The sequence below is a fragment of the Myotis nattereri genome (assembly GCF_964212035.1).
Source record: "Myotis nattereri genome assembly, chromosome: 2".
NCBI classification, from domain to species: domain Eukaryota; kingdom Metazoa; phylum Chordata; class Mammalia; order Chiroptera; family Vespertilionidae; genus Myotis; species Myotis nattereri.
Window position 1 is genome coordinate 27,808,822 of NC_138076.1, and position 15,789 is coordinate 27,824,610.

The following is a 15,789-nucleotide window of genomic DNA, read 5'->3' on the forward strand; positions in this document are numbered from 1 at the left end:
TGGATGACCATTTTAGAAGATATTTTTAAATTTCAGGGAAAAGATAGAAGACACATCCTATTGTACCTCTCTACCAGCAGAGATGGAGGGGAGGGAAGGGATATAGGCATAGCAGAGGTGGGATAGACAAGCTGGTTTTGATTGCTTGTGTCATGTTGGTAAGTACAGCATTCTTTTGAGCCTGTTTTCTCAATTATGTTAGGTCTGTGAATTATTAGATTTCTTCAGGAATTTTATATTCCATAATCATGAATTTTTGGAAAGCTATACTTTAGCTTGCGAAGTAATGAAAAGCATTATAAAATCTAAAGGACATATTCCCCACTATGAATTAAGTCTTTCTCTAATCATTTTAAGATATTTAACTGTGTTAAAGAAAGAAAAACATGTTTTTGGATTGTTCACTTTTTTTCCTTTTATAGCATACTAGTGGCCCAACGCGTGAAATCGCGCACAGTAGGCCTCCCGCCACGGGAGTCAGTGGGAGCTGCGCAGCTTCCGTGGGAGCCTGCAGGAGCTGTGGTGCCCCCGCAGGAGGGAGGCGGGAGAGAGTGCTGGTGCCCGTGGGAGGCGGGAGCAAGCTGCTGGTGCCCGCTGGAGCCGGGGGAGGGACCGAGAGGTGCTCCATGCATCTCCTGGTGGCCAGTAGCACAGGTACCCCCGCCTACCTGCACACGCCTGCCCGCATGCGCACGCAGCCTCCTGCTGATCAGTTGTTACAGCGTCACAGTGTGACAACCACAGGCTTTTTATTAGTATAGAAGATTAACAATAAATTTATAGCTTTAAAGTGCTGAAGAAACTAAAATCCCCTGGGCGATTAAGGGAGAAAAAAACTGTTTAAAACTGTAAAAAGGTGTAAAGAAATGCCATATAGAATACTTCCCAATTCATTTTAAGAAGTCAGCATTACCCTAGTACCAGAACCAGAAAAAGGTAATACAACTACAGACCAATATTGCTTATGAATATAGATGCAAAAAATACTAGAAAACTGAATCCAGCAACATATAAAAAGGATTATGCATTATACACCATGATTGAGTGGGATTTATTTCAGGAATGCAAGGTTGGTTCAGTATATAAAAATCAATTAATGGTATACATCATGTTACTAAAATGAAAGACAAAACCCACATGAGCATCTCAATTGACAGAGAAAAAGCATTTAATAAAATTTGACACACTTTCATGATAAAAAACACTTGAAAAACCAGAAGTAGAAGGGATCTCCCTTATCCTGATACCGGGTGTTTGTGTAAAACCCACAGCTAACATCAGACCTAGTACTGAAGGACTAAAAGCTTTCTCCTAAGGTCAGGAATAAGACAAGGATTTCTGCCCTAACCACTTCTATTCAATATCCTGCTGGAAAAGGAAAAAGTATCCAGATGGGAAAGAAAAAAGTAAAACTCTCTATTCAGAGATGGCATGTATAGAGGAGGAAATCTTAAGGAATCTACAAACAAGCTGAGAATAAATTCAGCACGATTGCAGGATATAAGTTCCACATAGAGTAACCAGTTGTATTTCTGTGTGCTAGCAATGAATAATCTGAAAATTAAATAAAAAGCCCACAGTTCTACATGTCATAGTATCAAAAAGAATAAAATACTTGGGAGAATAAATGTAGTCACTAGGGAAATAAATGCAAGTCAAAACCACAGTGACATACCATTTCGTCCCCCCTGGGATAACTATAATAAAAAAGATGGACCCCTGTGATGTTACTGATAGGAATGTAAAATTGTGTAGTTGCTTTGGGAGATTAGCTGTGTCTCAAAACATTAGGCATAACCCAGAAATTACACTCATAGGTGTATACCCAAGAGTATTGAAAATAAATGTAGATGTAAAACTTGTATACAAATGTTCATTATTCATAATCCAAAAAATTGGAACAACACAAATATTCATCAGTTGATGAATGACTTATAGACACTGGTATATCTATACAATGGAATATTATTTGGCAATAACAAGGAATGAAGTTCTGATACATGCTACAGTGTGAATAAATCTTGAAAACATTGTGTCAGGGAAAAAAGACAAACATAAAGTGCTATATTGGATGATTCCATTTACATGAAATGTTCTGAGTATGCAACTCAATAGAGATAGAAAGTAGATTGTTCTGAGGAGACAGGGCAATGGGGAGTGACAGCTAATGAATATGTGTATTATTGGGGGGGTGGCGGTGATGAAATGTTCTGGAATTAGTGGTGATGGCTGCTCAATGTTATGAATATATTAAAAACGACTGAATCTTAAAAGGGGGACAAATTAAATTAAATATGTTAGTATACCATCTTAGGAAGAGGGGCCTTTATTGTTTTTCACTGTCTTCCTTTTCAAAATCAGGGTTTGAAAAGTCGCTTCCTCTTAGATTGTAGCAGCTGCATCATCTTAGTTCTGCCTCATGAAGGTATTTTAAATCCTGCCATCACAGAGAAGTGTTTCTTGGATTCCATCAACACTTGATGCAAATTTAATTTTAAAAATATATTCCAAATTATTTAAAAAATGCAATATGAAACAGTATGCACCCTCAGAAGTATTACTATTCATAAAATTTTGCATAACTTGAATAGCTGCTGGATAACATGTTAATCTATGTTTCCAAGTTACCTCATTTTGTGCATGCCTTAGAATCAAGTCTTCCATGTTATTTCAATGTGTAGTACCAGACATTTGTCAAATACTTTATTCGATAGGACAGGTACAGTTATCAGTGCTTTAAAAAACAACAACAGTGCCCGACCAGCGTGGCTCCATGGTTGAGCACTGACTTACGAAGCAGAAGGTCACAGTTCGATTCCAAGTCAGGGCATATGACCGGGTTGTGGCCTTGATCCCCAGTGTGGGGCATGCAAGAGGCAACTGATCAATGATTCTCTCTCATCATCTATGTTTCTCTCTCTCTCTCTCCCCCTCCCTTCCTCTCTGAAATCAATAAAAATACATTTAAAAAACACAAAACAGTAACAGTAGATATCCTCTTTCAAAAATTTGTCTACGTAAGTACACTGCATGTCTAGTATAGATGAGGGTTTTCTTGCTACAAAGAAACCAAAACCAAGTTCTGAAGGAAATTGGATACTGAGTCTGATATGACTGTAACTGTTACCCATACTCCCCCCATTTAATCTTTTGTTAATGAGAATGTCTTCCTTGTTCTCACTGACTGCCATATGAATAAGAAAATATAAATTTGATCCAATATTTTAAATACATACTAATTATTGTTTTCATTGCTTCATATATTGGGATTCTGCATAAGATACCATTTAAATTTTATGCATTTTGGGATTTTGGAAATTTTTCTCCACATATTAAGTCTCCTATTCCATTTTGACTTCACTCATTTCTCAGGGATGTTCTGAAAGCATTCCCCTCCCCACGCCCCACCAATCAAACAGTGAAGCAGGGAGGCTTCCTACTGAAAAAATATTTACTGACTTTAAATAGCTCACATCTTTTTTCTGAGGCTCTACCTCAGAGCTTGTGCTGCACAGATATTGTTGGCTGGATTGTAAGGCTATTGTTGTTATGCCTAATATAAATATTTTAGTTGCTGTTTCATGAGTAGTATTTGGAGAGTGATACGTATCCTTATTTTAATCTCTTTTGTACATGCAGCAACTGAGCTGCATGTGTGGGACTTTATCAGAAGTAGGTTAGATGTGGCCCGTGCCATTAAATTGTCTCCTTCTCTGCCAAAACCTGTGTGGTTACCTGTAAGGTAAGTGGCAGCGACCACTGGCAAGGCTATGAGAAGTGGTAAGGGGGAAGGAGACAGCGAAAAAATCAAAGACCATTGAGTGCCTAATAGGTGTGGATATTTATTGACACACATTGAACCCCTGTTGTTCAAAACCAGTCATGCGTGCATTCTGTTCTATTCATAGGTGATCATGGAGGAAGCACTTTACTCCCACCGAACGTCACAAATGAATTTCCAGAATATGGGACCATGGAGGACGGTGGAGAAGGCCTAAGAACTTCTCTCGAGTTTGATGCAGAGTCTCTGCCATGCTGCCCGCAGGGGCAGCAGGGGGTTCAGCCTCATCCCAGCCACCACTCTGGGCTCGACAGTATTACAGAAGGACCAAAAGATGTTGGAGGGGGCTCCTCTCAAAGTCACCTCAAGGAACAAAGTTTACAACCCATAGACTCTTTGATTTCAGCTCTGAAAGCTACAGAAGCCAGAATAGCTTCTGGAACATTACAGGCTACAAAGGTACTGGACAAAGATGCTGTTTCTGGTCTCTCAGTTCAGCAGGTGGACAAAGAGCTGGACACTGCCAGTCTTCAGACACAGACAGCCAACAAACTGCTCCCTGCTGGCCAGGAAAAACCACCAGATATACCTCTTTCAGCTGAAGTGACGACGGGGGAAGGTGTTCTTTTGCGCATCCAGGAGGATCTGACAGTGCTGCTAAGTGGAGAAGCTCAGGGGGAGCTTTCCCGGGTAACTGCCAATGGGAGGAAAGGGGCTCTCCGCGTGCAGGAGCCAGCTTGTCCTGGGTCCTCCCTGGGGAGCCCAGCTGCAGCCCACAGCTCTGTGGGCAGCATTGGCTTCCTGAGAGAGGGGAGGTCCGACCTGCAGAGAGAGCACCCAGGGGGATGTGATCGAGGCAGCTCCACGGGACGGCCTGGCCGGGTCAAACATGTGGAATTTGAAGGGGTGGAAATACTGTGGACAGGAGGGAAGAAAAGAGAGACATGGCAACCTGCGGATTTTGAGACATCCTCAGAAAGGACTACCTCTCCTGAAAGTCAGGGGTTTTCCAAAGTGCCAAGCCACCTCATCTCTTCTGCTGGTCTGTGTAATTCAGTTGGTTTCACCGAGCGTGCTGGGGCCGACACCTGGAGAGGGCCTTCAGAGAGGCTGGCCACTCGCTCGGGGACATTTCCCCCCGCGCCCCTTGTCGAGGGCGGAGAGGATGAAGTCTTCCTAAAGGAAAACAAAGACCATCTGGAGGAGAAGCCTGAACTGGAGGGAGACAAGGAGAGGTGAGCCCCATAGTCCTACTGTCTGTGGTCCTGGTACATATGGTTGGCAACGATTATCCCCGCTTGGCTTTGAGAACTCGGCTCCCAGTTTCCTGGGTCCTTTTTATCAAAGAACAGAAGAGAAGTTCCTGTAAGCTAGATTCCTTCTAAGTATCCAAGATATTCGGGTGATCTTGTTATCCAGTTGCCCATTAGGCATAGACCAGAAAAGCAGAATGATGGAGAGACTGTGAATGCTAAACTATGTGGATCCATTTCTGACATTGTTATATTTGACAGGCTTCAGGTTTCCCAACACCAAGGTAACTGCAACACCCCACAATTCTCTTTAAAATATGAAAAGATTTGGACTCTTTTGACATACCCTGTAGTCATTGTATCCTGACTAAGGCATTTTTTCTGGGTGCAACACCAGTGCCTGCGTCCAGCCTACACACACGTATGAACACACAGGTTCTGAGTGAGGGGCTGGCTCAGTGTTTTAGGTTTAGAGAGGAGGTCAGGAGGCTAGAAATAGACTGTAATTCAGTTGTTCTGTGGCATTCACATGAGAATCCCTTCTCACAGGAAGAGCGTGTTTTGATTATGTCCCTGAGAAGTAAACTCAGCATCATATGGTATTTCCTGGTCTTTCCATTCATTTCTGACATCACATCCACAACAGCTGAGAGCCTGGGTCAATGGAAGACATGCCCCGTCTTTCTCCACTTCCTGTGTGCGTGGTCTGGCCACACTCTGCTCCTTTCGGCAGTCACTTGAGGCACCATTTCAGATTTGCACCATCTTTTCTGCCCTGGCTTCATGACACCACATTTCATTGTTCTTAAGGGAGAACATCAGTGTCAAAGCTGAAGCATTTTTTTTGTTTGTCTGGTTGGGATAGGGAAATGCCTTTTCCTCTATAATTAATTACAAGTACAAGGAGAGTGAGGCTCCTTTGGAATGGCTATCAGGGCTCCATCTCTCCACTCCTCCTTTCCCATCCCCCAACACATAAAATCTTCAGACTTCCCTCAAAAGCAGCCTTGATATGTGGCACATGACTCAGCAATTATATTTCCATGGAATATGCACTTTTGCTGTTGCATAGATTATTCATTTCTCCTTTCCTCCCCCCCCGCCTTCCCTCCTTCCTTTTCTCCCACAAATATTTTTTGATTGTCTTCCATGTCCTTGACACTGGTAGATGCTGGGCATAAAGGAATGTTTAAAATAGATACAGCAGCGCTGGCTTGGTTTGGCTCAATAGACAGAGCTTCAGCCTGTGCACTGAAGGATCCTGGGTTTGATTCCGATCAAGGGCATGTACCGTGGTTGTAGGCTCAATCCTCGGCCCTGCTCGGGGAGTGCCTGCAGAGGCAACCAATTGCTGTGTCTCTCTCACATTGAGGTTTCTCTCTCTCTGTCTCTCTCTGTCTCTCTCTCTCCTTTCCACTCTCTCTAAAAATCAATGGAAAAATATCCTCGGGTGAGAATTAGCAAAACAAAAACCCAAAACACAAAACAAAACAAAAATAGACACAGCCCATGGTCACTGCCCTCATGTAGGTTACTGCTGAGGATAAACATTGACCGCAAAAACACATTAATAATTATAGGACCACAAATTGTGCTAGGTTCTGTAGGGTAAAGGAGAGAGACACACTAGAAAGAATCATTTGAAGACAGGAGAGGCTAATTAATTTGATGAATTGGGCAAGGCCCTTCTTTGGAGGTGATCATTAGGCTGAGCCCTGAGGAATGACTGTGAGTTAGCCAGGCAGAGAACAGAGGGAGAAGATTCTAGGGCAGGGGTGGGCAAACTTTTTGACTCGAGGGCCACAATGGGTTCTTAAACTGGACCCCGGAGGGCCGGAACAAAAGCATGGATGGAGTGTTTGTGTGAACTAATATAAATTCAAAGTAAACATCATTACATAAAAGGGTACGGTCTTTTTTTTTTTTTTTTAGTTTTATTCATTTCAGACGGGCCGGATCTGGCCCACGGGCCATACTTTGCCCACGGCTCTTCTAGGGAGAGGGACTCACAGGGGCAGAGGAGGCTGCTGGATTGCCCGGAGTTGTGTGAAGCAAGGGCCTTATGACAAGTTTGAAGACTTGACACTCCACCAGTGTGGCTGGAGCATAAGGAGCCGGGGAGAGTGGTGGGAATCAGTGTGTGGGGAGGAGCTTTATCATAGGAACTTTTCATTTTATTCCAAGTATAGTGAGAAGTCACTAAGAGACAGAAACCCTCTTGGTACGTGGTAGGCCTTCACTCATTTAAAAACAACCAAGACAATTGTATTGTTGAAGATAAATCCTGTCAATGTCTAGGCGGAATGTAGATTGCTTATGAGGTATTTTTATTCCTATTTTTATTTTGTTTCTGTCTTTAGGAATCTGAGGCTCAGAGAGGTTAAGTTGTTAGGTGACATAGCTAGCACTCAGCACACCCAGAGTCCAGCTCCAGGTTTTTCTAATTCTTGACCTCATGTGCCTGAGTTTTAAAAATTTTACCTACTTATCGTAATGTTCATTTTTAATATTTGAAGAACCTGATACATATTAATTAATTAATGCCCACCCCTGTATATTAACTTAAAAATTGTTTCTAGGTTTTCACTGTCTTGGTTAGCCTTGTTGTAAACATGTCTGTGGGCTTTTTTTTTTCTTTTACGGTCATTTCACTGTCTAATTTTGGACTTGGAATCTCTCTGCAGTTCTGCCTTATTGTCAGCAGGGGGCAGCCCTCAGATTCTAATGTCATCTGCTTGAGGGTGCTTGGTCTTTAAATCAGAAAGTATTAATAGACTGATGAAAGCTTAGTGTATTTTTACTCCATTAAGTTTACACAACATATTTACTTGCTTCTGTTAAAATTAAGCATGACGGTCGCTGTTAATTATTTGAATATGTGAAGTTTAGTTGGCTGAAATGGGAATATTTTATTGAAATATTCATTGGACTAATGTTTTCACATACTAGGAAACTAGTTTGAACCCCTGTTAAATTATTTTGAGGGTAGTGTAGCACACGTAGGCTATGCTTTTCAACCTGAGTCTGTTTCTATGGTATCTTCCTTCCCAGATATATTAAGACGTAAGCCCAGTGAATACAAGTGTTGGCGCTACAGAATGTTATTTTTTTATATGGTTGAAGGGGGGGGGGAAATCAAAAGAAAAAGTTAACCTGATATTGAAATTCTTCACTCTCATTTCTTCGCAGGATTCTTGACCATGAGGAGCACTTTGCAGGAGGAGAGGATGACATCCTTGGGCCCGGGTACACAGAGGACTCCACTGATGTGTACAGCTCCCAGTTTGAAACCATCTTGGATAACACCTCTTTATACTACAGTGCTGAGTCCCTGGAGACATTATACTCAGAGCCCGATAGCTATTTCAGCTTCGAGATGCCCCTCACTCCCATGATACAGCAGCGCATTAAAGAAGGCGGTCAGTTCCTGGAGAGGACGTCAGTGGGGGGACAGCACGACATCCTGAGCGTCTCCTCAGACGGCGGGATCGTGATGGGCTCTTCTAGCGAGATCAGCAATGGGCTCAGTGGCGCTGGGGAATCCATCTACACCAAAGGCACCCCGGAGATTGCCTTCTGGGGAAGGTACTAGTCCCATTCTCTATTTTTGTGCTGGTGGTTTTTGTATCATTTTCTCTTTGAGAAATCAGGGTATGGAATATATTTGAAAAGCATTTGGCCAGTTTCTATGGACGATGTGAGTAAAACATAATTTGGGTTTCAGGGGCAGGTAGAGCACCCTTTAGTGGTTTGCCAAATTGGCAGGCTGCGGTCCCTCATTTATTGGATGACCATGTACACTTTGGCCACAGCCCTGAACGTACACCTGTGAGTGAGGAGGAGTAGATGTCAGCTCCGATGATGCAGCTTTGGTGGCAGGGCCTGGTGCTGTTAAAGGACACAGAGAGGTCTTGGCTTTTGTTCTGACACTGACATTGGTTGATGACTTGGAGCAGATTGTTTGATTCGGCCAGAGGTTCCTTAATTGAAAGCTGAGAGTGTGGGTTTGATGGTCACCGAAGTCTCTTGCAGCCCTTTGCTCTGGAAGGTCCTGCTGTCGGGCAGTCTTCCTGTTCCTGGGATGGCAGGGGAAGGATCTGATTATGTGGGTGCTGGAGAGGGCTGATACTTTGGTCAAGACTATACATATTTATTCCCTCTACATTAGGATTTGTCTACCTGGGAGATAAAATGATATTACATGGGTTCTATGTATCATACCTGTCATTTAGTGATCCCTGTTTATGGGTCATCTAGCACTTCATTTCCTCTTGCTCATCATCCTCGGGCTGTTTACTTGTCCTTTAACATCTCCACTGGTGGGCAGAGCATGCTAAACTTCCCAAAGATGTTATGGATTTAGTTTTGACATAGTTTTCCTAAATTCAAGTGTGTTAGTGTGTGTTGGTGGAGGTGGCAAGGAGGTTGAATAGGGATAAACTGTTTCAAAGCTCAGTGCTTTTATGAAAAGTCAGTATTCATAGTACAGTTTATCAAGGAACCTCTTTTTATGAGCAGTTCGTCCTGTATTAAGCATTTTCTGTCACCAGTTTGTTTATGGTCTATAGTTCATTGGATGAGTACATTCAAGCCTGGGACATTATAATATGTAGCTGTGTGTTTCCATGTGAAATGGACCGCGGATGTTGGTTGTCTTCTTGGGTCACAGTGAGTTAATGGAAAGATCACAGGTTTCAAAAGCAGAAAACGTTGGTCTGAATTACTTGGGCAAGCCACTTCTTCTCTCTGAAACCTGCTTTAGGTATTTGCAAAATAGGGTTAATGATCCCAGTGCTCTGTGTGGCTGTGAAATTTAAAGAGCTAATTGAGATTAAAGTACCTAGCAGAGCCCTGGTTGGTGTGGCTCAGTTGGTTGAGTGTCATCCCATGCACCAAAAGATCGCCAGTTTGATTCCTGGTCAGGGCACATGCCCGGGTTGCATGCTCAGTTCTCAGTGGGGAAAGGGGGTGTGCAGGAGATGGCTGATCGATGTTTCTCTCTTACTCTCCCTTCCTTTCTCTCTAAAAAAAATTTAAAAAAACTCAATAAAAAATACTGGGAAAATAAATAAAGTACCCAGCAGAGTACCTGGTACAAAGCAAGAACTTGAGTAAATGTATGACTCAGAACTGGATGCTGATAAGCCCACATTTAGACTTCCTGTATCTCTGAGATGGTGCTACTGACAATTGTGATAAAATGCTATATACAGGCGATGCAGAAATGTTCATTGAAATTGCAATCCAACCTTTGGGGGCAAGTGAAAGTTACTTACATTACAGACCCAAAATAGGTTGGGGAGCTGAGTGTCTTAGGCCAATAGGCTTGGCTATAGAAGCCACAGGGAGGGTAAGTAAATAAAATTTACAGAGTCAGAACAGGAAGGAATTGGGTGAAAGGTGTATCTGAAGTGCGGTCTGCTCCCTTAGAATAGGGAGGCATCATCCTTGTGGCCAGCTTAAGTGCCATCATTAGCAGGGCAGAGTCAGATAGTCATGGGGACATTGGGTAAGGTTACAGTATTTTAGCACCTCAGATTGAGACAGTGGTGTACTTCAGCCTTCTTGGGATAAGGTTTCAGCTGCGTCACGCGCATTGTTGGACCATGAGATCTTGCCCAACGATAAGACTGAATGAGAAGCATCTTAGAGACCAGCCAGCCGAACTTCTCACCCGGCTCTGGGCACTTTTCCCATGTATATGTCTCTATTCAGGGTTAGAAAAGATAGGGCAGTCTCAATGATCTTAAGAATTTTAAAGAAACTGTTAACTTGCATATGTTGTTGCCTCTTGGTGCCTTGGAGAAGTTGCAGCACCAGTGGAATTGTAATGTAGGTACAAGGATTATGACATTTTCCAGTTTGAAGTGGGGCCCTAAATATCCTTGTTTTATAGTCAAGAATCTGAGCACCAGTTTGGTGGGATGGATTTACCTGGTGATAGATCCTGTACCAGAATTCAAATGGCCTGACTCCTAGACCAGGTACATTCACTATCCTAGCTGCCGGGTCTCATCTTTATCCTTTCCTTTGATCTAATTTCTCTCAATGCTGTTAAGTCTGTAGAGCCAGAAGTCTGAGCTGGTGATTGTAGAGCTGCTTTTGTTGTTGGTGGTGTGTTTTCAGTTGGAGAAAAAATTTACCAAATTGTTAATAAACATGTCTCCATAAATTTTAAAGTAATCAATGAGCCGGCTTTTAAAAATTCCCTCTGCATTGAAGCATTCTTCTGCAGAGGTAAGGAGGCAGACACAGAGGTATTGAACCTACGAAGGAAATCCAGACTAAAATGTTGACTGCACAGTAGTGAACAGGATTGATTTCCCTTAGCCAAGACTCAGAGCTACAGTGGTAGGATTCAAGGAAAACACATTTTCAACTGTGTATTAATAAACGTGATATGTACACAAGAAAAATGATAAATAGAACAAGGACACATGCCTAGCACTCCATATCTATTCACCAGCCCCTCCTGTTTTCTTGGCAGTGGACTGGGCAGGGCTGGGCAGGGCTGGGGTGGGGGAGGAATCCTGACTGAATTGGATAAAGTAAACTCTGAAGAAGGAGAAAAGGAAAGGGGATGGTATCTATCTCCCTGATGATGCTTCTGTGATTCCAGCTAGACATAATCCAAGAAAATTAAGCCCATCCCTGTTGAGGTATTGATTTTAATGTTAGTTGACAGCCAGTAGAAAATATTACAAAATACTTTAGGTAAGTCTCTAAACACAGTTTTATGTCATATGCCTCCCATAGGTTTTATTATTTAGTAAATACATGGTGCTTAATTCTCATAACAAGCTGGGAGAAAGGAACTATTAATGTCTTCATTTTCCAGACAAGGGAACTGAGGCACAGAATAGTTGAGCAACTTTCTCAAAGTCACATGGATAGTAAGGGACATACCCAGGATTCGAACTCAGGCAAATTTTGTTTCAAAACGAAAAGACATTTGTTTGGCATTGCTTATGTATATTTTTTTAAACCCTGTTCTGTTTCAGTAAGTGCTGTGAGTCGCTGAAAATGATTTCAGTGGTAGTATTTGATTTCTTTTGAACTCAGAAGACACAGTTCTCCATTGCTGCTGCTTTAGAGAAAGGTAGAGTGTTTGGAAAGGTGATGAGGATGTTGTAGCACTTGAGCACATCTGGTTCCCCCTCAGGAAGTACCTTGCGGTCTGAGAGTGAGCCACACTTTGCTGGCTAGAGGGGGATTGTTCTTCCCTTAAGTCACAGAAGGACATACTCAAATCTGCATATCAGGTGAGAAAGGACATGTTTAAAGAGGATGTGTGCTCACTGTTTGTCTTTTAAAGGATCATATGTCTTTGTGATAGCAAATAGATCACTCTTCATAAGGTGAAAACTTCTTTAAGATCCTGGAGTAAATCTAGACAGGAAGAGTTAAATTCTCTCAGGTGCTAGAGTGTTCTGAACACCAAGCTTGAGCCAGGGAACCACACGTCCACCAGGAAATAGCTCGCCCTGTGAATGTAACACAATATTTTAATGAAGGAGCAAAGAGTATCATCCCCTCCCTTTGTGGTCCAGCTGCAGAGCACTCAGGCTGGTGGGTCAGCGGTGCTGTGTGAAGTCCAGTCACATGGCTCCAAAATTAGAAAGGATAATTAGAGACTTACAGTAATACATGTTCCAATGGGTTCCTTTGTGTCTGGGTGCTTCTCCCTTGTCGGCCCATCAGCTGATGACTGCAACTCCAATCAGTAAGTTCTGACCTGGAGACTGTAAGGCACAGATGTTGTCATTGTGACCACTAACAGAGCTGAATATTGTCCATTTCTGTTGAGCTTAGGTTTGGACAGACAGGAAAAGAAAGATAGCAAATACAGCACTCTGGCAGAAGCGTCTCCTTTGGTTCTCTGAGATATATAAAACTTCCGTTTAAACTGATCTTTTTAGTGTAATAGATATATTTTATGTCTCAGCTTCCCAGTTTTTCTCTCGGCTATGGCTCAGGGTACGGAGGACTCAGGAGAACAGTGCAGCAGAGGAGGTGGATTACATCTGTGTGCCACTGATATGCCTGAGGAGAGCGCTCCCCAGGACGTGGGTCGCTCTGAATTTGGTAGTTGTGGTTTGGTGCCTTCCTCTTGTTTTTTCCCCCTTCTCAAGTGGAATGCTGGCATTTAGAAGGATCCTCTTTCTTCCTCAGCTAGTCTCTCTCTCTAGTGCCTTTCTGCCTAGGAAAAAAGTTCCATGAAACAAGATGAATACAGAAATTTGTTGACGTGTGATTTCAAAAAATTTTTTTCATCCCCAATTTAAAACTGCAGGCATTTTACCGGCTTGTGTAAATACTAAAATGACGTGATCTAGTTAAGCTGGTGCCAGAGGAACAGATTTTTATCTTGTGAAACTGCCTTTGGAGAGCTGGCTGACCATGGAGCTCCCTGCTCCGGGCTCTTCTGTCATTCAGAGCAGGAGGCTCTCTGCCTCAAGGCTCAGTTCTGGTGGCTGTGGCTCTCCTGATCTTTTCAGTTTTATTCTTTCACATTTTAAAACTTGTTCTGTAGAAAATAGGTTCTCGTTTTTCTCTTTCGAGCTTCCTGAAGCAGTTGTAATGGTGATGTTTTTGTTTGTTTAACCACAAAGGATTTCTTGCTCAGTGATGGATGGGGGTGGGGGCTCTGCTAGGTTTCAGAGCCAATAATTTATCTGGGTTCGAATGCTGCCTCAGTTACTTACTAGGTGTGTGATCTTTAGTAAATTACAATCCAGGAACCTTTCCCAGTGTAACCGATCTGCTATAGGAGGGTGAAGAAGATGAGATTATAATCAAGTGGTAAAAAAAATCAAGAAGATCAAGTGGCTTAACAAGGCCTGGTACATAGTAGGGGAGAAATAAGTGAAAATGAATAATAATACATACCAGCAACAGAAGCACCTGAGAACAGTCATCTTGTCACTCCACCATGTATTCAAGACCCTTACCACCCTCTGAGCTGCCAGCACAAACTCTAAGCTAATCTGAATTTCCTGAAGTGTCACTTTTTTCCATAAGAGTACAATGCACTGCAGGAGGGCAGCAAAAATACAAACAACAGGAGGTCAAGTCATTCTCTTTACTGGCTGCCTGATTTGGGGTAACTTGCTTCGTTTCAAGGAACTTCTGATTCCTTACTGGGAAAGTGAAGATAAGCTACCACCCAATCTACAGTTTTGTTGTAAGAATTTCCCAAGTTCTGGTTTGTGGATATTCATTGTAAACCTGTCATGAGTTTCACAATAGTCTGAATAACAGGAATGTAAGAAAACAAGAAAAAAGCCTGGTGAAGGTGAAAAACCAGAAGGATTTGGTGGTGGCTGTTTGAACATAGGACATGCAAGCTGAGTCAAAAGGATTGTGAGGTTTCAAGCCTGGATGACATGAAATCAAGTAAGGACCTCAGGAGTCTGAGAGAATAGCAGTTTGCAGGAGAGCACCCTGTAGTGGGCAGTTGGAACAATTAAGTTGGAGGGAAGTGAGAGTCCTTCACCTGCAAATGCTAGTGAGAGTGTGGGATTGCAGCTCAGCTGGAGAGACGTGGGAGTCCCATTTAGAGGTGAGGCTTGCAGCTGTGGGTGCCAGCGAGCTCATGGAGAGTTAGGAGCGGTCTGAGGCCTTACATGCGGGCGCACTTGGGTGTTGCGCATCTCTCCGATTCCCTCTGTGGAGAAAATGTGCTCTCTCTGGTGAGTTTCCTGGCAGCTCTTCTGCACTTGCCTCCCCTCTCTGACAGTGGCTTGGTTGTCATGGAGAACAGTGTGGAAACTAAATGCTCCGGTCATTGCTGTTCTGGGTCCTCACAGGCAGGCCTGGCCCTGGCTCTGGTGGTTTTGGGCTCTTTCTGTTTATTGGGTGGCTCTCGTATAAATTGGGGCTGACATCAGGAAATGTTCCTGGATTGGAAATAGGGTTCCCCAGAAACTTCTAGTTCTGTAGTTTAAGCTTTAAAACAAACACAGTAATGCCCGGGATATTGGTGGGTGTTGGTGTGAAGGGGGCTGTGGGTGCTGGTTCAGTGGCTGATCTTTTATTAAGGAATATACTAAAAGACCTCAAATGGTAAAGGACATTGGCGCTATATGTTGTTATAAGGAGAATCGTAGCTCTAAATAAAAATGGGGCTGGCAGTTAATATTTGAACTGGTGCTACAGCAATCATTTTATTCATATACCAGTGTAATATTTAACTTTCAAAGAAAGCAGTAACATTTCCTCTCAGCAGAGGTCACTTAACACAAGATTTGCAACACGGGACGAGAAAGTTGTCCACGGAGCCATGGTTTGAGGAAGGAAAAAGAAGACCTTCTCTAAATAAATAGTCTTTTGAAGGCATTTTACATAGGAATACTAGTTTATCCAAACCCCAAATGGGTACATTTCCTGTGTTTTAATCTTGCTTTTCTTTTTCTCCTATGGATCTTATATGCTTTCTATAATATTACATTGGCTCAAGCCCCTAATAGAGCCTTACTATTCAGTACCGGAGTGACCATGGTGCAAGGTAAGTTGAATGTAATCTTTCTCATGAATGCTTATGAGGATTAATATTAAGCTGCATGTAAACCAATGTTAGGTAAATACTTTGACTTCATAATCCCCACACCTCATATGCTACCACATATGCCTGTGCCGGAGCCTTGATCCCCAGATATCTGCTGGTCTCCAAATCTGGAATTATTAAAGGAAAGCCCACACACACTAATCTGAAATTTTCAATCTTTCTACTCACAGTCTTGGTCCCCAGCAGCC

At 42.7% G+C, this 15,789-nt stretch overlaps 1 protein-coding gene across 2 annotated transcripts in view; it reads left to right on the forward strand.

Annotated features, from left to right (window-relative positions):
• PSD3 (pleckstrin and Sec7 domain containing 3) overlaps positions 1-15,789 on the forward strand; it is a 274,398-nt gene that overhangs the window by 13,971 nt on the left and 244,638 nt on the right. Inside the window, exons 2-3 of one of the 2 annotated variants that reach the window (XM_081085033.1) lie at positions 3,909-5,016; positions 8,224-8,619. In XM_081085033.1, the coding sequence (XP_080941159.1) occupies positions 3,909-5,016; positions 8,224-8,619 (1,504 nt within the window). Of the gene's footprint in view, positions 1-3,908; positions 5,017-8,223; positions 8,620-15,789 lie in introns of those variants that run through there. The other variant, XM_081085038.1, reaches the window with a different exon arrangement.